The sequence below is a fragment of the Anolis sagrei genome, chromosome 1 (genome assembly GCF_037176765.1).
Source record: "Anolis sagrei isolate rAnoSag1 chromosome 1, rAnoSag1.mat, whole genome shotgun sequence".
Classification (NCBI taxonomy): Eukaryota; Metazoa; Chordata; class Lepidosauria; order Squamata; family Dactyloidae; genus Anolis; species Anolis sagrei.
This window is the reverse complement of record NC_090021.1, coordinates 4,526,514-4,550,698: the sequence shown is the minus strand read 5'-3', so window position 1 is coordinate 4,550,698 and position 24,185 is coordinate 4,526,514. Positions and strand designations below refer to the sequence as shown.

General features: G+C 46.2%; 1 protein-coding gene across 1 annotated transcript; it reads left to right on the top strand.

Moving 5' to 3' along the window:
• Positions 1 to 5,791: 5,791 nt before the first annotated feature.
• Positions 5,792 to 16,647, top strand: LOC137094840 (zinc finger protein 420-like). Its single transcript, XM_067460765.1, has 2 exons — positions 5,792 to 5,849; positions 12,575 to 16,647. Exon 2 carries the CDS (start codon positions 12,757 to 12,759, stop codon positions 14,116 to 14,118), a length of 1,362 nt encoding a protein of 453 aa, XP_067316866.1. The 5' UTR covers positions 5,792 to 5,849; positions 12,575 to 12,756; the 3' UTR covers positions 14,119 to 16,647.
• Positions 16,648 to 24,185: the final 7,538 nt, after the last annotated feature.

The window sequence follows — 24,185 nt, the reverse complement described above, 5'->3', positions numbered from 1 at the left end:
TAGAGGCATTTCTCCTGACGTTTCGCCTGCATCTATGGCAAGCATCCTCAGAGGTAGTGAGGTCTGTTGGAATTAGGACAATGGGTTTATATATCTGTGGAATGGCTGGGGTGGGGCAAAGAGCTCTTCTCTGCTGGAGCTAGGTGTGAATGTTTCAACTGACCAGCTTCATTAGCATTTGAAGGCCTGGCTGAGCCTGGGAAAATCTTTTGTTGAGAGGTGTTAATCTGTGCCTGATTGTTTCCTCTCTGCTGTTTTGCTGTTGTAATTTTAGAGTTTTTTTAATACTGGTAGCCAGATTTGGTTCATTTTTATGGTCTCCTCCTTTCTGTTGAAATTGTCCACATGCTTGTGGATTTCAATGGCTTCTCTGTGTAGCCTGACATGGTGGTTGTTGGTGTGGTCCAGCATTTCTGTGTTCTCAAATAATATGCTGTGTCCAGGCTGGTTCATCAGGTGCTCTGTTATGGCTGACTTCTCAGGTTGAAGTAGTCTGCAGTGCCTTTCATGTTCCTTGATCCGTGTCTGGGCAATGCTGCTGCGTTTGGTGGTCCCTCTGTAGACTTGTCCACAGCTGCATGGTATATGGTAGACATGGTATATGGTATATGAACATTAGGAAGAACTTCCTGACTGTGAGAGCCGTTCAGCAGTGGAACTCTCTGCCCCGGAGTGTGGTGGAGGCTCCTTCCTTGGAAGCTTTTAAACAGAGGCTGGATGGCCATCTGTCAGGGGTGATTTGAATGCAATATTCCTGCTTCTTGGCCGAATGGGGTTGGACTGGATGGCCCATGAGGTCTCTTCCAACTCTTTGATTCTATGATTCTATGATTCTATTCCTGCAGGGGTGAGGGGATCCCTCTTGTTTTTATTTATTTATCGTGTCAGAGCAACCAAACAGTTGTATTACATTTTTAACAAAACAAACAGACAGAGAAAACACAAAGTTTGCAAGCTTGGTAGTTGAATAAATGTCCTTTGATCAGTATCTGGCCACTTGGATGATGATGATGATGATGATGATGATGATGATAAACAGAATGTACTTAAACAGATAGAAAATTGTAATAAAATTAGAAGCATAACATGTTTCAAGCAGGGAAAGTTGAAAACTACATGGGAAGCATTTTATCATGTTTATTGTTATTTTAGATGGATTATTATGCAAAATGTTAGCATGCTCGATGATTTTATGTATAAATTGCATTAAGACATCAGACATGTACATTCCCAATTTGATGTGATTAATTGTATATTCTGTTAAATAATCAAATAAACAAATAAATAAAAGTGTTGCCAAAAGCAGATGTGTACTCACATAGTATTATCTGAAGCAGTGGTTCTCAAGCTTCCTAATGCCGTGACCCCTTAATACAGTTCCTCATGTTGTGGTGACCCCCAACCATCAAACTATTTCCATTACTACTTCATAACTGTAATGTACATATCTGATATGCAGAATGCATTTTGTATTGTCGAAGGCTTTCATGGCTGGAATCACTAAGTTCTTGTGGGTTTTTTCGGGCTATAGGGCCATGTTCTACGGGCATTTCTCCTGACGTTTCGCCTGCATCTATGGCAAGCATCCACCTCTGAGGATGCTTGCCATAGATGCAGGCGAAACGTCAGGAGAAATGCCTCTAGAACATGGCAATATAGCCCGAAAAAACCCACAAGAACTTAGAATGCATTTTCATTCACTGGACCAAATTTGGCACAAATACCCGATACACCCAAATTTGAATACTGGTGAGGTTGGGGGGGGGGAGAGAATTGATTTGAACTCCCATGGCCAACAGAAAATACTGGAAGTGTTTGGTGGGTGCTGACCTTGTGTTTTGGATTTGTAGTTCACCTACATCCAGGAAGCACTGTGGACTCAAACAATGATGGATCTGGATCTCATGATGGATCTCATTACCTCTGAGGATGCTTGCCATAGATGCAGGCGAAACGTCAGGAGAAAAATTGCCTCCAGAACATGGCCATATAGCCCGGAAAAACCTACAACCCAATGATGGATCTGGACCAAACTTGGCACGGATGCTCAGTATGCCCAAATGTGAACAACTGGTGGAGTTTGGGGAAAATAGACCTTGACATTTGGGAGTTGTAGTTACTGGGATTTATAGTTCTCCTACAATCAAAGAGCATTCTGAACCGCACCAATAGTATAATTGGGCCAAACTTCCCACATGGACTCCACATGACACTCTGACACCCCCTCTCGATACCCCCCAGGGTTCCCGACTCCCAGGTTAAAAAACACTGATCTAAAGGGAGTACTTCTACTTAGCTGATCCCTCATTGTCTGAGTAAGATTGTCCTCCAAGCGTGGTGTCCTGGTGGTGGGTACGCAGGTGTCTGTGGAACCCTATTCTTGATCCGCGTGTTTTCCTGCAGTGAAGACATAGGTTTCCAGCTGGAAGGCAGTTCTTAACAGGGTTGGCATGACGTACCTTGATCTTGGCATGTTTCTCCCTTTCGTCCTCTATTCATGCCTCTTCAAATTCTTCAGCACCGGGCATTCGAACAACGTGGCTGGTCCAGCGGAGTTGATGGAGGAAGAGCATCCCTTCAATACTGGTGGTTTTTTCCAGCATTCTAACATTTGTCTGCTTGTCTTCCTAAGAGATTTGCACATTTTCCGGAGGCAGCACTGAGGCAGCAATGCAAAGCAAACAAAATTGGAGCTCCTGGTGCAGTTGTACCCGCACACTCCCTCCTCCCTGTGGCTTCCTCTCACATATTTCTACATGGCTATCATATCTCAGGAGCCCCCGGTGGGGCAGTGGGTTAAAGCACTGAGCTGCTGAGCTTGTTGATCGAAAGGTCCCAGGTTCGATTCCGGGGAGCGGCGTGAGCTTCCGCTGTCAGCCCTAGCTTCTGCCAACCTAGCAGTTCGAAAACATGCAGATGTGAGTAGATCAATAGGTACTGCTCCGGCGGGAAGGTAACGGCACTCCATGCAGCCATGCCGGCCACATGACCTTGGAGGTTTTATTTATCGTGTCATCAGCAACCATACCATTGTATTACAATTCTAACAGAGCAAAACAAACACAGAGATTAAAAAGAAAAAGAAAAGAAAAAAACACACAAATTTGGTAGTTGGTTAAATGTCCTTTGACCAGTATCTGTCCCCTTGGAGTGCCTCTGGTGTTGCCGCAAGAAGGTCCTCCATTGTGCATGTGGCAGGGCTCAGGGTGCATTGAAGCAGGTGGTCTGTGATTTGCTCTTCTCCACACTCGCATGCCGAGGATTCCACCCTGTAGCCCCATTTCTTGAGGTTGGTTCTGCATCTCGTGGTGCCAGAGCACAGTCTGTTCAGCGCCTTCCAAGTCGCCCAGTCCTCTGTGTGCCCAGGGGGGAGTCTCTCATCTGGTATCACCCATGGATTGAGGTGCTGGGTTTGGGCCTGCCACTTTTGGACTCTCGCTTGCTGGGGTGTTCCAGTAAGTGTCTCTGTAGATCTAAGAAAACTATGTCTTGATTTAAGTCGTTGACGTGCTGGCTGATACCCAAACGGGATGAGCTGGAGATGTCTCTGTCTTGGTCCTTTCACTATTGGCTGCTACTTCCCGGCGGATGTCAAGTGGTGCAATACCGGCTAAGCAGTGTAATTTCTCCAGTGGTGTGGGGCGCAGACACCCTGTGATAATGCGGCATGTCTCATTAAGAGCCACATCCACTGTTTTAGTGTGGTGAGATGTGTTCCACACTGGGCATGCATACTCAGCAGCAGAGTAGCATAGCGCAAGGGCAGATGTCTTAACTGTGTCTGGTTGTGATCCCCAGGTTGTGCCAGTCAGCTTTCGTATGATGTTGTTTCTAGCGCCCACTTTTTGCTTGATGTTCAGGCAGTGCTTCTTGTAGGCCAGAGCACAGTCCAGAGTGACTCCCAGATATTTGGGTGTGCGCTGCAATGCTCCAGTGGGATTCCTTCCCAGGTAATCCTCAGAGTTCGGGATGCTTGTCTGTTCTGAAGGAGAAAGGCACATGTCTGTGTTTTAGATGGATTAGGGATCAGTTGGTTTTCCCTGTAATAGGCAGTAAGAGCACCTAGAGCAGCAGTCCTCAAACTTTTTAAACAGAGGGCCAGGTCACAGTCCCTCAAACTGTTGGTGGGCCGGATTATAATTTGAAAAAAAAATGAATGAATTCCTATGCACACTGCACATATCTTATTTGTAGTGCAAAAAACACTTAGAAACAATACAATAATTAAAATGAAGAACAATTTCAACAAATATAAAATTATTAGTATTTCAATGGGAAATGTGGGCCTACTTGGCTGATGAGATAGGATTGTTGTTGTTGTTTTTGTTGTGTGCTTTCAAGTCGTTTCAGACTTAGTCTAACTCTGAGAGAGGGCCGGGTAAATGACCTTGGAGGGCCGCATCCGGCCCCCGGGCCTTAGTTTGAGGACCCCTGACCTAGAGCTTCGGAGAGCTTCTGTTCTACCATCTTGGAGGTGTCTACGGACAACGCTGGCTCTTTGGCTTAGAAATGGAGATGAGCACCACACCCCAGAGTCAGACATGACTGGACTTAATGTCAGGGGACTACCTTTACCTTTACCTTTATCATATCTCAGTATGGCAATGCATTCATTCTGCGGTTCAGACGCAGCCCGGGAAGCCAGACTGGGACTCTGGAGGCTCTGAGGGTGCGGTGCTTGCCCCTGGGGGAAAGGGAGGCCAGGCAGAGAGGAGATTCCATCTGAACATGAGGAAGAGCTTCCTGACTGTGAGAGCTGTTCAGCAGTGGAACTCTCTGCCCTGGAGCGTGGTAGAGGCTCCTTCTTTGGAAGCTTTTAAACAGAGGCGGGATGGCCATCTGTCAGGGGTGATTTGAATGCAATATTCCTGCTTCTTGGCAGAATGGGGTTGGACTGGATGATGGCCCAGGAGGTCTCTTCCAACTCTAGGATTCTATGATTCCTGGTGCAGTTGTACCCGCACATTCCCTCCTCCCTGTGGCTTCCTCTCACATATTTCTACATGGCTATCATATCATAACGTATCTCGGCCTATCAGCCCGCCAGGACCCCAAGATCTTCTGGGGAGGCCCTGCTCTCTATCTCGCCTGCTTCACAGGTGTGGCTGGCGGGGACGAGAGACAGGGCCTTTTCTGTGGTGGCCCCTCAGCTTTGGAACGCCCTTCCCATGGAGGTAAGATCAGCCCCCTCGCTGATGGTGTTCCGAAGGAGATCAAAAACTTGGATGTTTGAACAGGCATTTGGTTAATCAGTGCAATGAATGTGACGATTACAGGAATGGAAATATGGACGACGAATTTGGATCACGACTCTAGTTATGAGATGCATTGTGTTGTCTATTGTTGTATCAATATTGTATATTGTGCTCTAATGGTTTTAAATTGTATATCGTTGATTGATCTTATCCTTGTTGTAAACCGCGTTGAGTCGCCTGTTGGGCTGAGAAACTGCGGTATACAAGTAAAGTAAAGTAAATAAATAAATAAATCTCAGTATGGCAACCGGGGAAGCCAGACTGGGATGGTGTAGTGCTTGCAACTGTGGGAAAGGGAGGCCAGGCAGGCTCTCCTCTGGCTTCCCACCCACTTCTGAGTCCAGGAGGGATGCCCTTCCTTTTGCTGGGAGCTGCAGGCCTTCCCTCCTGGGGCAAAGCCTTTGACCACGCCCCCTTCGCTTCCCATTGGGCGGGAGGGAGGGAAGCTTCCCTCCTGAGGCAACGTGGCGAAGCCTGTGGCCACGCCCCCTTCGCTTCCCATTGGGCGGGAGCGAGGCGCCGACGTCACCCAGGCCCCGCCCCCCATCCCGACGCCGACGCCATTTCTGTGAGGAAAGAAAGACGGACAAGAAGGTGAGGCTTTGGGCGGGGGGGGGGGGTGTCATGGAGGGGAGGGGGCGAGGCCTCCCCCAAACACATCTCCATCCGGGACCTCTTTCGGATCTCGGCCAGGAGGCCAAAGGACAGCCAGGGAAGGCAGGGAAAGAGGGAGGCCTGTCCCTCAGGAAAAAGGAGGCTCCAGCTGAGGGGAAGGCCTCCCTCTTTCCCTGGCTGCCCTTTGGCCTCCTGGTCGAGATCCCAAATGGGATTCCCTGAGGAAACCTCTGAGGGAGAGAGAGAGAGAGAGAGAGGCCCAGGCCCGACTCAGCATTCAGAGAGAGACCAAGTGGAGCATTTTCTCCTGACATTACGCCTCCACCTGTGGCTACTGGCATACATGCGAAACACACACACACACAAAGTGAGCTGGGCAAAGAGAAATCCCTGATGGACCCGCGTAGCCACAGGTGGAGGCGTAATGTCAGGAGAAAATGCTGCAGGAGCCATGCTGTAAGCCCCTCCAGCTTACTCTTACTCAGCATGGCTCCTGCAGCATTATCTCCTGACATTACGCCTCCCATCTGTGGCTACTGGCATACATGCGAAACACACACACACACCAAGTGAGCTGGGCGAAGAGAAATCCCAGATGGACCCGCGTAGCCACAGGTGGAGGCGTAATGTCAGGAGAAAATGCTGCAGGAGCCATGCTGTAAGCCCCTCCAGCTTACTCTTACTCAGCATGGCTCCTGCAGCATTATCTCCTGACATTACGCCTCCCATCTGTGGCTACTGGCATACATGCGAAACACACACACACCAAGTGAGCTGGGCGAAGAGAAATCCCTGATGGACCCGCGTAGCCACAGGTGGAGGCGTAATGTCAGGAGAAAATGCTGCAGGAGCCATGCTGTAAGCCCCTCCAGCTTACTCTTACTCAGCATGGCTCCTGCAGCATTATCTCCTGACATTACGCCTCCCATCTGTGGCTACTGGCATACATGCGAAACACACACACACCAAGTGAGCTGGGCGAAGAGAAATCCCTGATGGACCCGCGTGCCATAGGGAACAGAGTAAGCCGGAGTGTTGTGTGGCTCCTGCAGCATTTTCTCCTGACATTACGCCTCCATCTATGGCTACTGGTTTATATATGCGAAACACACACACGCAAAGTGAGCTGGGCGAAGAGAAATCCCTGATGGACCCGCGTGCCATAGGGAACAGAATAAGCTGGAGTGTTGTGTTGCTCCTGCAGCATTTTCTCCTGACATTACGCCTCCACCTGTGGCTACTGGCATACATGCGAAACACACACACACGCCAAGTGAGCTGGGCGAAGAGAAATCCCTGATGGACCCACGTGCCATAGGGAACAGAGTAAGCTGGAGTGTTGTGTGGCTCTTGCAGCATTTTCTCCTGACATTACGCCTCAACCTGTGGCTACTGGCATACATGCGAAACATACACACACCAAGTGAGCTGGGCAAAGAGAAATCCCTGATGGACCCGCGTGCCATAGGGAACAGAGTAAGCCGGAGTGTTGTGTGGCTCTTGCAGCATTTTCTCCTGACATTATGCCTCCATCTGTGGCTACTGGTTTATATATGCGAAACACACACACGCAAAGTGAGCTGGGCAAAGAGAAATCCCTGATGGACCCGCGTGCCATAGGGAACAGAGTAAGCCGGAGTGCTGTGTGGCTCTTGCAGCATTTTCTCCTGACATTACGCCTCCACCTGTGGCTACTGGTTTATAAATGCGAAACACACACACGCAAAGTGAGCTGGGTGAAGAGAAATCCCTGATGGACCCGCGTGCCATAGGGAACAGAATAAGCTGGAGTGTTGTGTGGCTCCTGCAGCATTTTCTCCTGACATTACGCCTCCACCTGTGGCTACTGGCATACATGCGAAACACACACACGCCAAGTGAGCTGGGCGAAGAGAAATCCCTGATGGACCCACGTGCCATAGGGAACAGAGTAAGCTGGAGTGTTGTGTGGCTCCTGCAGCATTTTCTCCTGACATTACGCCTCCACCTGTGGCTACTGGCATACATGCGAAACACACACACCAAGTGAGCTGGGCGAAGAGAAATCCTTGATGGACCCGCATGCCATAGGGAACAGAATAAGCCGGAGTGTTGTGTGGCTCCTGCAGCATTTTCTCCTGACATTTTGCCTGCATCTATGGCTACTGGTTTATATATGCGAAACACACACACGCAAAGTGAGCTGGGCAAAGAGAAATCCCTGATGGACCCTCGTGCCATAGGGAACAGAGTAAGCTGGAGTGTTGTGTGGCTCTTGCAGCATTTTCTCCTGACATTACGCCTCCACCTGTGGCTACTGGCATACATGCGAAACACACACACACAAAGTGAGCTGGGCAAAGAGAAATCCCTGATGGACCCACGTGCCATAGGGAACAGAGTAAGCCAGAGTGTTGTGTGGCTCCTGCAGCATTTTCTCCTGACATTTCGCCTGCATCTATGGCTACTGGTTTATATATACACACACACAAAGTGAGCTGGGCGAAGAGAAATCCCTGATGCACCCACATGCAATAGGGAACAATACACACAGAGAGAGACAAAGTAGCATCATTGCTGAAGGCTTTCATGACCAGAATCACTCGGTTGTTGTGAGTTGTGTGTTCCAGAAGCATTCTCTCCTGACATTTCGCCTGCATCTCTGGCAGGCATCCTCAGAGGTTGGAAACAAGGCAAGTAGAGTTTATATATCTGTGGAATAATGTCCAGGGTGGGAGAAAGATCTCTTGTCCTCTGTCGGAGGAAATTGATTGCCTTGCTTAGCATTGAATAGCCTTGCAGCTTCAAAGCTTGGCTGCTTCCTGCCTGGGGGAATCCTTTGTTGGGAGAAACCCCACTTGCCTAGTTTAAAAACAGACCTCTCAATCTCTGATGGTGCCTGCCATAGGTGAAGCATGGATTTTACACTCTGGGTCTTGTGTTTACTGTCTTTTCTGAGAACATTGGGGGGGGGGGGGATGACAGGAAAGGAGGGGGAAAGGGTTTCCCTCCTTCAACCCCTTCCCCCTTGTAAAAGGAACTGTCCTTCTTGCCTTCTGCACTGTGCTTGTAATATAATATTGATATTGGGTTGTTGTAGGTTTTTTCAGCCTATATGGCCATGTTCTAGAGGCATTCTCTCCTGACGTTTCGCCTGCATCTATGGCAAGCACCCTCAGAGGTAGTGAGGTCTGTTGGAAGTAGGAAAATGGGTTTATATATCTGTGGAAAGTCCAGGGTGAGACAAAGGACTCTTGTCTGCTGGAGCTAGGTGTGAATGTTTCAACTGACCACCTTGATTAGCATTTGATGGCCTGGCAGTGCCCGGGGCAATCTTTTGGTGAGAGGTGATTAGATGTCCCAGATTAGATGTCCCAAAATATTGATATTATAATGTCAGGGAGGGGAGGGGCGAGGCCTCCCCCAGACACATCTCCATCCGGGACCTCTTTCGGATCTCGGCCAGGAGGCCAAAGGGCAGCCAGGGAAGGCAGGAAAAGAGGGAGGCCTTTCCCTCAGGAAAAAGGAGGCTCCAGCTGAGGGCGAGGCCTCCCTCTTTCCCTGTCTTCCCTGGCTGCCCTTTGGCCTCCTGGTTGAGATCTCAAATGGGATTCCCTGAGGAAACCTCTGAGGGAAAGGCCTGGCCTAGAGAGAGAGAGAGGCCCAGGCCCGACTGGGGTCTTCTTGCATTCAGAGAGAGACCAAGTGAGCTGGGCAAAGAGAAATCCGTGATGGACCCGCGTGCCATAGGGAACAGAGTAAGCCGGAGTGTTGTGTGGCTCCTGCAGCATTTTCTCCTGACATTACGCCTCCCATCTGTGGCTACTGGCATACATGCGAAACACACACACAAAGTGAGCTGGGCAAAGAGAAGAACTTCCTGACTGTGAGAGCCGTTCAGCAGTGGAACTCTCTGCCCCGGAGTGTGGTGGAGGCTCCTTCTTTGGAATCTTTTAAGCAGAGGCTGGATGGCCATTTGTCAGGGGTGATTTGAATGCAATATTCCTGCTTCTTGGAAGAATGGGGTTGGACTGGATGGCCCAGGAGGTCTCTTCCAACTCTTTGATTCTGTGATTCTATGAAATCCCTGATGGACCCGCATGCCATAGGGAACAGAGTAAGCTGGAGTGTTGTGCGGCTCTTACAGCATTTTCTCCTGACATTACACCTCCATCTGTGGCTACACGCTCTCTTCGGTCATCTGGAGAGGCCCTGCTCGTGATCCCGCCCGCGTCGCAAGCACGCTTGGTGGGGACACGAGACAGGGCCTTCTCTGTGGTGGCCCCCCGACTTTGGAACGCCCTCCCCAAAAATCTTAGACAGGCCCCTACATTGGCAGTCTTCAGAAAGAACTTGAAGACCTGGCTGTTCCGCTGTGCCTTCCCAGAATAGGAATCTCCAATACCAAGTCCCAGAAGCACTTTAGTAGAACTAAGATTGCTGCACACCGCACACTGCACTTACTTTATAATCCTACATACCTCCTGCCACATCAGCACTTTTAATCTTGTACCCACTACTCTGGCCAGTATTGTTACTGTTGTTGTTTATTCTGCTTAACTGTTTTTAATTTGCTTTAGGTGTTGTATTGTTGTGTTGTGTTGTGTTTTGAGGCCTTGGCCTATGTAAGCCGCATCGAATCCTTCGGGAGATGCTAGCGGAGTACAAATAAAGTAATAATATAATAATAATAATAATAATACTGGCATACATGCGAAACACACACACCAAGTGAGCTGGGCGAAGAGAAATCCCTGATGGACCCACGTGCCATAGGGAACAGAGTAAGCTGGAGTGTTGTGTGGCCCTTGCAGCATTTTCTCCTGACATTACGCCTCCATCTGTGGCTTCTGGCATACATGCGAAACACACACACACCAAGTGAGCTGGGCGAAGAGAAATCCTTGATGGACCCACGTACCATAGGGAACAGAGTAAGCTGGAGTGTTGTGTGGCTCCTGCAGCATTTTCTCCTGACATTTCTCCTGCATCTGTGGCTACTGGTTTATATATGCGAAACACACACACACACACACAAAGTGAGCTGGGCGAAGAGAAATCCCCGATGCACCCACATGTAATAGGGAACAATACACACAGAGAGAGACAAAGTAGCATCATTGCTGAAGGCTTTCATGACCAGAATCACTGGGTTGTTGTGAGTTGTGTGTTCCAGAAGCATTCTCTCCTGACATTTCGCCTGCATCTCTGGCAGGCATCCTCAGAAGTTGGAAACAAGGCAAGTAGAGTTTATATATCTGTGGAATAATGTCCAGGGTGCCTGTTGGAGGAAATTGATTGCCTTGATTAGCATTGAATAGCCTTGCAGCTTCAAAGCTTGGCTGCTTCCTGCCTGGGGGAATCCTTTGTTGGGAGAAACCCCACTTGCCTAGTTTAAAAACAGACCTCTCAACCTCTCATGGTGCCTGCCATAGGTGAGGCATTCACTCCTGACGTTTCGGCTTCATCTATGGCAAGCATCCTCAGAGGTCTGTTGGAACTAGGAAAATGGGTTTATATATCTGTGGAAAGTCCAGGGTGGGACAAAGGACTCTTGTCTGCTGGAGCTAGGTGGGAATGTTTCAACTGGCCACCTTGATTAGCATTTGACGGCCTGCCCAAGCCTGGGGCAATAATAATAATAATAATAATAATAATAATAATAATAATAATAATAATAAACCTTGTATTGTCGAAGGCTTTCATGGCCGGAATCACTGGGTTGTTGTAAGTTTTTCCGGGCTGTATGGCCATGTTCTAGAGGCATTTTCGAGAGGCGAGAATGCCTCTAGAACATGGCCATATAGCCCAAAAAAACCCACAACAACCTAGTATTTGTTGTCTGTTTTTATATTGTTTTTATATGGTTTTATACTGTTTATACTGTTTTATATTGTTGTTATTATTACATTGCTGTTAATTGTATATGTATGTTTTGATGTGGACGCCATGGGGTGCCACTTTGTCAGCCGTCCTGAGTCCCTCTGCGGAGGTTGAGAAAGGACGGGATATAAAAGCCCTAAATAAATAGATAGATAGAAAGATAGATAGATAGATGCTAGTTTTCTGCCTCATGTACAAACAATCTGTAACCTGTTTTCAGCGCTAATTTCCACTGCAAGAAGCTGTCTGTTAAATGGTCTTTGAAAGGAGTGGTCCCAGTCTGGGATACTGGGAGTGACAATCCAAAAGGGCCCCCTTTACCCCATTGCTTTGAAAATTCTTGCCTGCAGCATTTGGGGGGAAAAGGCGGACCCTTCTGGTTTCCTATTGACTTATGAGTCTGGAAGGGTTTTTCTTAGGCTGGAAGCAATCGGGTTCTTGGTGCTCTCCCATCCAAGACTGAACCAGGGTTGGCCCTGCTTAGGTAGGATCTGTGGCCTTTAGGCCAAAAATAAAAGCTGCGTTAACCCACAGAATGTTCTGCAATGGTACCAAGTCCATAAATTTGATAATTTGATTGGGGGGGGGGGATATCACCGTGCTTGATATCGTTTCCCTCCTTTCTTTTTCTTCTTTCTTTCTTTCTTTCTTTCTTTCTTTCTTTCTGAATTCATTCCCTTTTTAAAGAATCAGTGATTTCCTTTGCTGGTATCTGTGTAAGTGCTTGAGACGTTGTCTGCATTTCTTGGTGTTTCTCTTTCAGCATGACTCATGAAGGGAAACGGGGGGAAATCTTGGAGGTTTCTGACTCGTTATTGATCTTTTGCTTCTTTCTTCACTAGGGGAACGGGAATCCTATGAAGCTACCTCTTGGGTGCAGTAAGGAAACCAATAATACAGGAAGAAGGAGCAATCTTTTCAAGGTGGTGATCTTGTTCAATTCTTGACGTCACTTACAAATAAGAAAGGAACCAAGAAGAGCCAACTATCTGTATTGCAATTTGGCACCCATGCCACTGCTGACATGAAGGGGAAAGCATTGAAATGCCTTGAGTGCGGAAAGAGTTTCACTGAGAAGCATCAGCTCCAGAAGCATGAAAGGACTCACACTGGGGAGAAACCCTATAAATGCCTGGAGTGTGGAAAGAGTTTCACTCAGAAGCATCAGCTCCAGAAGCATGAAAGGACTCACACTGAGGAGAAACCCTATAAATGCCTTGAGTGTGGAAAGAGTTTCATTGAGAAGCATCAGCTCCAGAAGCATGAAAGGACTCACACTGGGGAGAAACCCTATAAATGCCTGGAGTGCGGAAAGAGTTTCCGACAGAAGCATCTACTGCGCGAACATGAAGGTACTCACACTGGGGAGAAGCCCTATGAATGCCTAGAATGTGGAAAGAGCTTCACTTTTTCTTCAGCTCTACATTCTCATAAAAAAACTCACACTGGGGAGAAGCCCTATGAATGCTTGAAGTGTGGAAAGAGGTTCTCTCGGAGGGAACATCAGCAGCGACATGAAATGACTCACACTGGGGAGAAGCTCTATGAATGCCTGGAGTGTGGAAAGGGTTTTGCTCGAAGAGAATCTCTGAAGAGACATGAAATGATTCACACCGGGGAGAAACTCTATAAATGCCTGGAGTATGGACAGAGCTTCACTCAGAGTGCAAATCTATGTGCACATCAAAGCACACACACTGGGGAGAAACCCTATAAATGCCTGGAGTGCGGAAAGAGCTTCTCTCATAGTTCAGGTCTACGTTTACATCAAAGGATTCACACTGGGGAGAAACCCTATAAGTGCCTGGAGTGTGGACAGAGCTTCTCTCATAGTTCAGGTCTACGTTCACATCAAAGGATTCACACTGGGGAGAAACCCTATAAATGCCTGGAGTGTGGACAGAGCTTCTCTCATAGTTCAGGTCTACGTTCACATCATCGCATACACACTGGGGAGAAACCCTATAAGTGCCTGGAGTGTGGACAGAGCTTCTCTCATAGTTCAGGTCTACGTTCACATCAAAGCACACACACTGGTGAGAAACCCTATAAATGCCTGGAGTGTGGACAGAACTTCACTGAAAGAGAAAAACTACGTTCACATCAATGGATTCACACTGGTGAGAAACCCTATAAATGTGTGGAGTGTGGACAGAGCTTCTCTCGTAGTTCAGGTCTACGTTCGCATCAAAGCACACACACTGGGGAGAAACCCTATAAATGCCTGGAGTGTGGAAAGTGCTTCTCTCATTGTTCAACTCTACGTTCACATCATAAGATTCACACTGGGGAGAAACCCTATAAATGCCTGGAGTGTGGACAGAGCTTCAGTCGTAATTCAAGTCTACATAGACATCAAAGGACTCACACTGAGGAGAATCCCTAGAAACACATGTTGTGTGGAAAGAGCTTCTTTGAGTGTTCAAATCTACATAGACATAGAATTCACATTGGAGAAAACCGTGGTATTTGACCCCAGAGAGACTCTCCACACAGCCCTTCCATACAGCCATATAATGCAGAAAATCCCAGAATATCTGCTTTGATTTGGGTTAACTGAGTCCACACTGCCATATATTCCATTTCAAAGCAGATAATGTGGGATTTCATTCAGCTGTGTGGAAGGGGCCCAAGACAGAAATTTCCAGTCTTTTCATGTTAGTGACACTTATTACGACATTCATCCTTTCTTGACATAGTAATTCAGTTTAACTAGCAAAAAAGGGATTAACCCAACCTCTTATAAAAGTTTGCATATAATATGATCTGATATGATATCAGTTATATATACACATGCACACACACGCTTCAGGAGCCCCCAGTGGCGCGGTTTTAAAGTCAGACATCCTATCTGCAAGCCCTGTGTGTCCAAATCCAATCCTGACTGAACAGAAAAAACTGCACCCATCCCGGTGTAAATGTATCACAACTCCCATCAGCTCTAGTCATGGTGTCTAATAATGAGTAATACAAGAGTTGGAGTCCAACATCTGGAGGGCCACATAAAGTGGCATAGAGAGCCAGATACGGCCTTTGAGCCTTGAGTTTGAGACATGTCTCTTAAAACGCACTGAATGCACTTCAATGGCATGTGTAGTAAAGCCACTGCTTTCAGGCTACATTACATGTCCAGTGTAGATGAGCCCAACATGGTAGGACTTGTGCAAGCAGAGCAAAAGGGAGGGGTTTGAAAACGATGTGTCTCTTGGTCTCACCCGCACAACGTAGACACGAACCAAGACGTTGACATCCTGGTCAGTCGTAAGGCCGAACAGGGCATAGGGTTACAGCCTGGGTTGGATGAAGTTACACTCCCCCTGAAGACGCAGGTTCGCAGCTTGGGTGTGATCCTGGATTCATCGCTGAGCCTGGAACCTCAGGTTTCGGCGGTGACCAGGGGAGCATTTATACAGTTAAAACTTGTGCGCCGGCTGCACCCGTACCTTGGGAAGTCTGACTTGGCCACAGTAGTCCACGCTCTGGTTACATCCCGTATAGACTACTGCAATGCTCTCTACGTAGGGTTGCCTTTGAAGACGGTCCAGAAGCTTCAGTTAGTCCAACGAACAGCAGCCAGATTGCTAACATGAGCGGTGCTCAGGGAGCATACACCCCCTTATTGTGCCAGGTTTGGTACTGGGTCCAATTCAATGTTCTGGCTTTGGCCTACAAAGCCCTAAAAAACGGTTCTGGCCCAACGTACCTGTCCGAACTTGTCTCCCCTTACGAACCAACGAGGACTTTTAAGATCATCTGGGGAGACCCTGCTCTTGGTCCCGCCTTCGTCTCAAGTATGTTTGGCGGGGACAAGAGACAGGGCCTTCTCAGTGGTGGCCCCTCGGCTATGGAACAACCTCCCTAGGGTGATTAGATCTGCTCCCTTCCTCTTAACGTTTGGAGGCAAGTTAAAACATTGCTGTCCAAGCAAGCATTTACAAATGCAGAGTAGCTAATATAGGAAATCGAATGATTTGACAATGGAACTGGACAATGCTTGATAATAATGAGACGCTAATGATGTTGTTTTTATTGCTTTTGTGGTGTTTTATATTGTTTAATGTTTTTATCTGCATTATGTTTTTATATGTACTGATTTGTTGGAATCCGCCTTGAGTCGCTGATTGGCTGAGAAAGGCGGTATACAAATACAATACAATAAATAAATAATATTATAGGACATATGTAGGCAAAGCAAGTAAAAGTAGCAAAACAATAAAAATCCACAATCGAAGATTATCCAGGAACATAGCAAAAGACCAGGTCCATGAATACATTGGAGCCCCTGATGGTGCTGTGGGTTAAAGCTCTGAGCTGCTGAACTTGCATACCAAAAGGTCACAGGTTTGAATCCGGGGAGCGGCATGAGCTCCCGATGTTAGCCCCAGCTTAATGTCAGTGGAAAACCTTTAGCTTTACCTGTATACATTTCATATAATCTCCACTGTATAAACAGTTCTTACATAGTTTCCTTTATAGCTGATCTATGTGGTTAATCAACAGATTTTATTTTTGTAATTGGAAACTTATCCATATATTGGTAATTAATGCAACTCAATCAACAAATTGGCAAATAACAACAGTTATAATAGAACAGGGGTCCTCAAACTTTTTGAAACAGGGCCAGATCACAGTCCTCAAACTGCTGGAGGGCCGGATTATAATTTGAAAAAAACAAGAACCATGAATGAATTCCTATGCACACTGCACATATCTTATGTGTAGTGCAAAAAACCACTTAAAAGCAATACGATAATTAAAATGAAGAACAATTTAACAAATATAAACTTACTAGCTGTCCCCTGCCACGCGTTGCTGTGGCCCAGTCTGTTGATCTGGAAAATAAAGTAATGAGAAAGTGGTGGTTTCTAATATATGTAATGTCTTTCTGCTTGTGAGTAAAGAGTATTTGTTGCTGTTTCTTTGTCCGTGTTGATGTGGAGAGTGTCTGGTTTGCCCACCCTGGGACATGCAACATATCATTGTCCTTCGTCAGGGGTCCCTTTCAAATCTATGATACTATATCTCTGTGTGTGTGAAACATATCTATCTATATCTATGGCTGGATGGCACTTTGTCAGGAAGACTTTGATTACGTTTTCTTGCCCTGGTGAAGGGAGTTGGATTGGATGGCCTTAAGTATTTTTTGTTGGTCATGGGAGTTCTGTGTGGGAAGTTTGCCCGGATTCTGTCGTTCGTGGGGTTCAGAATGCTCTTTGATTGTATGTGAACTGTGAATCCCAGTGACTACAACTCCCAAATGCCAAGGTCTGTTTCCCCCAAACTCCATCTGTGTTCATATTTGGGCGTATTGAGTGCTTGTGCCAAGTTTGGTCCAGATCTATCATTGTTTGAGTCCACAGTGCTCTCTGGATGTAGGTGAACTACAACTCCAAAAAACTCAAGGTCAATGCCCACCTGTGGTGAAGTGTGAATGTTAACCTACAGCCATGTATAATTGTAGGTAGGTGTTTAAAGGGGTAAGTATTTAAAATAGCCTAACTGGGGCCAGCTCAGCTCACTCTGAGATGGGTTGTCATGGTAAAAGGGGAGGAGCCAACTGCCACTTGGCAAGAGCAGGCATTTTAAATAGGCAGTCTGTGGTCAGAGAACCGCAGGGAAAACTGGTTCTACTGTGTTGAGAATCAGGAACGTTTAGGCTTTTAGCCTGTGTGGTTTAGATAGGTCAATTGACTTATTTAGATTAGTAGTTAGGGTTTAAGTAAAAAGGGGAAGAGAACCCCAGTAAGAATCTTTACTGTAACAGAGATAACAGAGGGAAATAATAGTCTAGTACTTGGAGTGATCTGTTAAGGAAAGAAACACATTTTGAAGGAAATAAGTTTAAAATCTGTCTAGTGGAAAGAACAGTCCTCTTAAGAGTTGTTTTATGAAAGGTTATAAATGTAACCACTAAAGGAATGTACCTCTAGGAGTTAAGAAACATTGAAACCATTAAGCTTCTATACTTCAATAAACTTATTACAGTTTCTCGTAAATCCAATTCCATCGTTGATAGAGTTCAGAATGCTTTTTGATTGTAGGTGAACTATAAATCCCAGCAACTACAACTCCCAAAGGACAAAAGCAATTTTTTTTGAGTGATGGTCACCCCTTGTGTTGTGAGACGTTTTGTTGCCGAATTTGGTGTGATTTCGTTCATTGGTTCTTTTGTTTTTAAGGTACACATTATGCACAGCGCATTTTTATATCTATAGATTAGTATTTCAATGGTAAGTGTGGGCCAGTTTTTGGCTGATAAGATAGGATTGTTGTTGTGTGCTTTCAGACTTAGGTTGACACTGAGCGAGGGCCGGGTAAATGACCTTGGAGGGCCGTACCCGGCCCTTGGGCCTTAGTTTTTGGACCCCTGTAATAGAGCCTACACTTGAACACACGGGCACTCCCCTTCTGTCATGATTAAATGAGAAACAGTTGGACCTACCCGAGAAGGATACTGCTGTGCAGGAGCTGATTTCTGTTGGGGCAATGAGAGTAAACTCGATCCAGCTATGCTGGTGAAAGAGAATGTCTCAACAGAAGGAAGACCAGTTGTAGAGAGATTAGAAAGGCAGCATAAAGGAAGGATGCTGAGAACAGAAGATTGCTGTAAGCAATAGTTGCAATAGATGCCTTCAGCCAGTGACTTGGATCCCTGGCCCTTCATTCTGCTATGTGGAGTTTTGACCCGAGACTGCATTCTTGGATAATGTGTTCTGCCTGATACTGTGTTTGGGTTGCCTTTTGTGAATGACATTGGACTGCTTTTGGATTTGTTGGTGAACTTCCTGTATCTTGACCTCGGACTACTTTTGGCATTCTTGCTGCTTTAGATATCCTAAGAGACTCTTTCTGTGTCTGGCTGTACGCTGTCTTCCTACTGTGACGAGTCACTGAAGCAGCCTCTTGACACTGGACTAGATACCCTTTGGGGGTCTCTTCTAACCCCAGTCTATATAAATAAAAACGTAATGTTTGTTTGTGGTATTCACAGAACTCAAAAACCCCTGGACGAATTGACACCAAATTTGGACACAAGACACCTAACAACCCAATGTATGTCCTTCACTCAAAAAAATTGATTTTGTCATTTGGGCGTTATAGTTGCTGGGATTTATAGTTCGCCTACAATCAAAGACCATTCTGAACCCCACCAACGATGGAATTGAACCGAACTTGGCACACAGTTCTCCCATGACCAACAGAAAATACTCGAAGGGTTTGGTGGGCAGTGTCCTTTGGTTTTGGAGTTGTAGCTCACCTACATCCAGAGAGATCTGCGGACTCAAATGATGGATCTGGACTAAAATCTACACAAATACTCAACATGCCCAAATGTGAACACTGGTGGAGTTTGGGGAAAATAGAATCTTGACATTTGGGAGTTGTAATTGCTGGGATTTATAGTTCACCTACAATCACAGAGCATTCTGAATCCCTCCAACGATGGAATTGAACCAAACTTAGCATATAGAACCCCCATGACCACTAGAGTGGGCCACAGCAATGTGTGGCAGGGGACGACTAGTGAAGTATAAACTGCCTGGATCTAGATTTACTATGAGACCAGATTTTCTTTTAATAGGAATGTTGGACAGTCATCTAGAAACAAAGTTTGAAAGTAGGTTCTTGTGGGTTTTTTCGGGCTATAGGGCCATGTTCTAGAGGCATTTCTCCTGACGTTTCGCCTGCATCTATGGCAAGCATCCTCAGAGGTAGTGAGGTCTGTTGGAATTAGGACAATGGGTTTATATATCTGTGGAATGGTTGGGGTGGGGCAAAGAGCTCTTCCCTGCTGGAGCTAGGTGTGAATGTTTCAACTGACCACCTTCATTAGCATTTGAAGGCCTGGCTGAGCCTGGGAAAATCTTTTGTTGAGAGGTGTTAATCTGTGCCTGGTTGTTTCCTCTCTGCTGTTTTGCTGTTGTAATTTTAGAGTTTTTTAATACTGGTAGCCAGATTTGGTTCATTTTTATGGTCTCCTCCTTTCTGTTGAAATTGTCCACATGCTTGTGGATTTCAATGGCTTCTCTGTGTAGTCTGACATGGTGGTTGTTGGTGTGGTCCAGCATTTCTGTGTTCTCAAATAATATGCTGTGTCCAGGCTGGTTCATCAGGTGCTCTGCTATGGCTGACTTCTCTGGTGAAGTAGTCTGCAGTGCCTTTCATGTTCCTTGATTCGTGTTTGGGCAGTGCTGCGTTTGGTGGTCCCTATGTAGACTTGTTCACAGCTACATGGTATATGGTAGACATAGTATATGGTATATGAACATGAGGAAGAACTTCCTGACTGTGAGAGCCATTCGGCAGTGGACTCTTTGCCCCGGAGTATGGTGGAGGCTCCTTCCTTGGAAGCTTTTAAACAGAGGCTGGATGGCCATCTGTCATAGAATCATAGAATCAAAGAGTTGGAAGAGACCTCATGGGCCATCCAGTCCAACCCCATTCTGCCAAGAAGCAGGAATATTGCATTCAAATCACCCCTGACAGATGGCCATCCAGCCTCTGCTTAAAAGCTTCCAAAGAAGGAGCCTCCAACACACTCCGGGGCAGAGAGTTCCACTGCTGAACGGCTCTCACAGTCAGGAAGTTCTTCCTCATGTTCAGATGGAATCTCCTCTCTTGTAGTTTGAAGCCATTGTTCCGCGTCCTAGTCTCCAGGGAAGCAGAAAACAAGCTTGCTCCCTCCCCCCTGTGGCTTCCTCTCACATATTTATACATGGCTATCATATCTCCTCTCAGCCTTCTCTTCTTCAGGCTAAACATACCCAGTTCCCTAAGCCGCTCCTCATAGGGCTTGTTCTCCAGACCCTTGATCATTTTAGTCGCCCTCCTCTGGACACATTCCAGCTTGTCAATATCTCTCTTGAATTGTGGTGCCCAGAATTGGACACAATATTCCAGATGTGTCAGGGGTGATTTGAATACAATATTCCTGCTTCTTGGCAGAATGGGGTTGGACTGGATGGCCCATGAGGTCTCTTCCAACTCTTTGATTCTATGATTCTATGATTCTATTCCTGCAGAGGTGAGAGGATCCCTCTTGTTTTTATTTATTTATCGTGTCAGAGCAACCAAACAGTTGTATTACATTTTTAACAAAACAAACAGACAGACAAAACACAAAGTTTGCAAGCTTGGTAGTTGAATAAATGTCCTTTGATCAGTATCTGGCCACTTGGATGATGATGATGATAAATAGAATGTACTTAAACAGATAGAATATTGTAATAAAATTATAAGCATAACATGTTTCAAGCAGGGAAACTTGAAAACTACATGGGAAGCATTTTATCATGTTTATTGTTGTTTTAGATGGATTATTATGCAAAATGTTAACATGCTCAATGATTTTATGTATAAATTTCATTAAGACATCAGACATGTACATTCCCAATTTGATGTGATTAATTGTATATTCTGTTAAATAATCAAATAAACAAATAAATAAAAGTGTTGCCAAAAGCAGATGTGTACTCACATAGTATTCTCTGAAGCAGTGGCTCTCAAGCTTCCTAATGCCGTGACCCCTTAATACAGTTCCTCATGTTGTGGTGACCCCCAACCATCAAACTACTTTCATTGCTACTTCATAACTGTAATGTAAATATCTGATATGCAGAATGCATTTTCATTCACTGATACACCCAAATTTGAATACTGGTGAGGTTGGGGGGGGGGGGGGGGAGAGAATTGATTTGAACTCCCATGGCCAACAGAAAATACTGGAAGTGTTTGGTGGGTGCTGACCTTGTGTTTTGGATTTGTAGTTCACCTACATCCAGAGAGCACTGTGGACTCAAACAATGATGGATCTGGATCTCATGATGGATCTCATTACCTCTGAGGATGCTTGCCATAGATGCAGGCGAAACGTCAGGAGAAAAATTGCCTCCAGAACATGGCCATATAGCCCGGAAAAATCTACAACCCAATGATGGATCTGGACCAAACTTGGCACGGATGCTCAATATGCCCAAATGTGAACAACTGGTGGAGTTTGGGGAAAATAGACCTTGACATTTGGGAGTTGTAGTTACTGGGATTTATAGTTCTCCTACAATCAAAGAGCATTCTGAACCCCACCAATAGTATAATTGGGCCAAACTTCCCACATGGACTCCACATGACACTCTGACACCCCCTCTCGATACCCCCCAGGGTTCCCGACCCCCAGGTTAAAAAACACTGATCTAAAGGGAGTACTTCTACTTAGCTGATCCCTCATTGTCTGAGTAAGATTGTCCTCCAAGTGTGGTATCCTGGTGGTGGGTACGCAGGTGTCTGTGGAGCCCTATTCTTGATCCGCGTGTTTTCCTGCAGTGAAGACATAGGTTTCCAGGTGGAAGGCAGTTCTTAACAGGGTTGGCATGACGTACCTTGATCTTGGCATGTTTCTCCCTTTCGTCCTCTATTCGTGCCTCTTCACATTCTTCAGCACCGGGCATTCGAACAACGTGGCTGGTCCAGCGGAGTTGATGGAGGAAGAGCATCGCTTCAATACCGGTGGTTTTTTCCAGCATTCTAATATTTGTCTGCTTGTCTTCCTAAGAGATTTGCATATTTTCCGGAGGCAGCACTGAGGTAGCAATGCAAAGCAAACAAAATTGGAGCTAGGTTCTTGTGGTTTTTTTCGGGCTATAGGGCCATGTTCTAGAGGCATTTTTTCCTGACGTTTTGCCTGCATCTATGGCAAGCATCCTCAGAGGTAGTGAGGTCTGTTGGAATTAGGACAATGGGTTTATATATCTGTGGAATGGCTGGGGTGGGGCAATGAGCTCTTCTCTGCTGGAGCTGGGTGTGAATGTTTCAACTGACCACCTTCATTAGCATTTGAAGGCCTGGCTGAGCCTGGGAAAATCTTTTGTTGAGAGGTGTTAAGATGTGCCTGGTTGTTTCCTCTCTGCTGTTTTGCTGTTGTAATTTTAGAGTTTTTTAATACTGGTAGCCAGATTTTGTTCATTTTCATGGTCTCTTCCTTTCTGTTGAAATTGTCCACATGCTTGTGGATTTCAATGGCTTCTCTGTGTAGCCTGACATGGTGGTTGTTGGTGTGGTCCAGCATTTCTGTGTTCTCAAATAATATGCTGTGTCCAGGCTGGTTCATCAGGTGCTCTGCTATGGCTGATTTCTCTGGTTGGAGTAGTTTGCAGTGCCTTTCATGTTCCTTGATGCGTGTCTGGGCAATGCTGCGTTTGGTGGTCCCTCTGTAGACTTGTCCACAGCTGCATGGTACACGGTAGACTCCTGCATAGGGACCACCAAACGCAGCGCCCAAACAAGAATCAAGGAACATGAAAGGCACTGCAGACTACTGCAGCCAGAGAAGTCAGCCATAGCAGAGCACCTGACGAACCAACCACCATGTCAGACTACACAGAGAAGCCATTGAAATCCACAAACATGTGGACAATTTCAACAGAAAGGAGGAAACCATGAAAATGAACAAAATCTGGCTACCAGTATTAAAAAATTCTAAAATTGCAACAGCAAAAACAGCAGAGAGGAAACAGGCAGGGACATCTAATTATTACCTTTCAAGAAGAGTTTGCTCCAGGCACAATCAGACCATTGTATGCTAATCAAGGTGGTCAGTTGAAAAGATTCACACCTAGCCCAACTGACAAAAGTGCTTTGTCCCACCCCGGTCATTCCACAGATATATAAACCCATTTTTCCCAGTTCCAACAGACCTCACTCCCTCTGAGGATGCTTGCCATAGATGCAGGCGAAACATCAGGAGAAAAATTGCCTCCAGAACATGGCCATATAGCCCGGAAAAACCCACAAGAACCCAAAATTGGAGCTCCTGGTGCAGTTGTACCTGCACACTCCCTCCTCCCTGTGGCTTCCTCTCATATGTATACATGGCTATCATCCCCCATGACCTTCTGGCAAGGAAACTAGTCCAATGTGGGCGAGGCAAAACTACGGTGAGGTGGATCTGTAATTGGTTAAGTGGACGAACACAGAGAGTGCTCACTAATGCTTCCTCTTCATCTTGGAAAGAAGTGACAAGTGGAGTGCCGCAGGGTTCCGTCCTGGGCCCGGTCCTGTTCAACATCTTTATTAATGACTTAGATGAAGGGCTAGAAGGCAGGATCATCAAGTTTGCAGATGACACCAAATTGGGAGGGAGAGCCAATAGTCCAGAGGACAGGAGCAGGATTCAAAACGATCTTGACAGATTAGAGAGATGAAGGGCCAAAACTCACACAATGAAGTTCAACAGTGACAAATGCAAGATACTCCACTTTGGCAGAAAAAATGAAATGCAAAGATACAGAATGGGGGACGATGCCTGGCTCGAGAGCAGTACGTGTGAAAAAGACCTTGGAGTCCTCGTGGACAACAAGTTAAACATGAGCCAACAGTGTGATGTGGCGGCAAAAAAAGCCAATGGGATTTTGGCCTGCATCAAGAGGAGCATAGTGTCTAGATCTAAGGAAGTAATGC

Coding starts and splice junctions, on each gene's coding strand:
- LOC137094840 (XM_067460765.1), top strand. CDS start 12,757: ATGAAGGGGAAAGCATTGAAATGCCTTGAGTGCGGAAAGAGTTTCACT.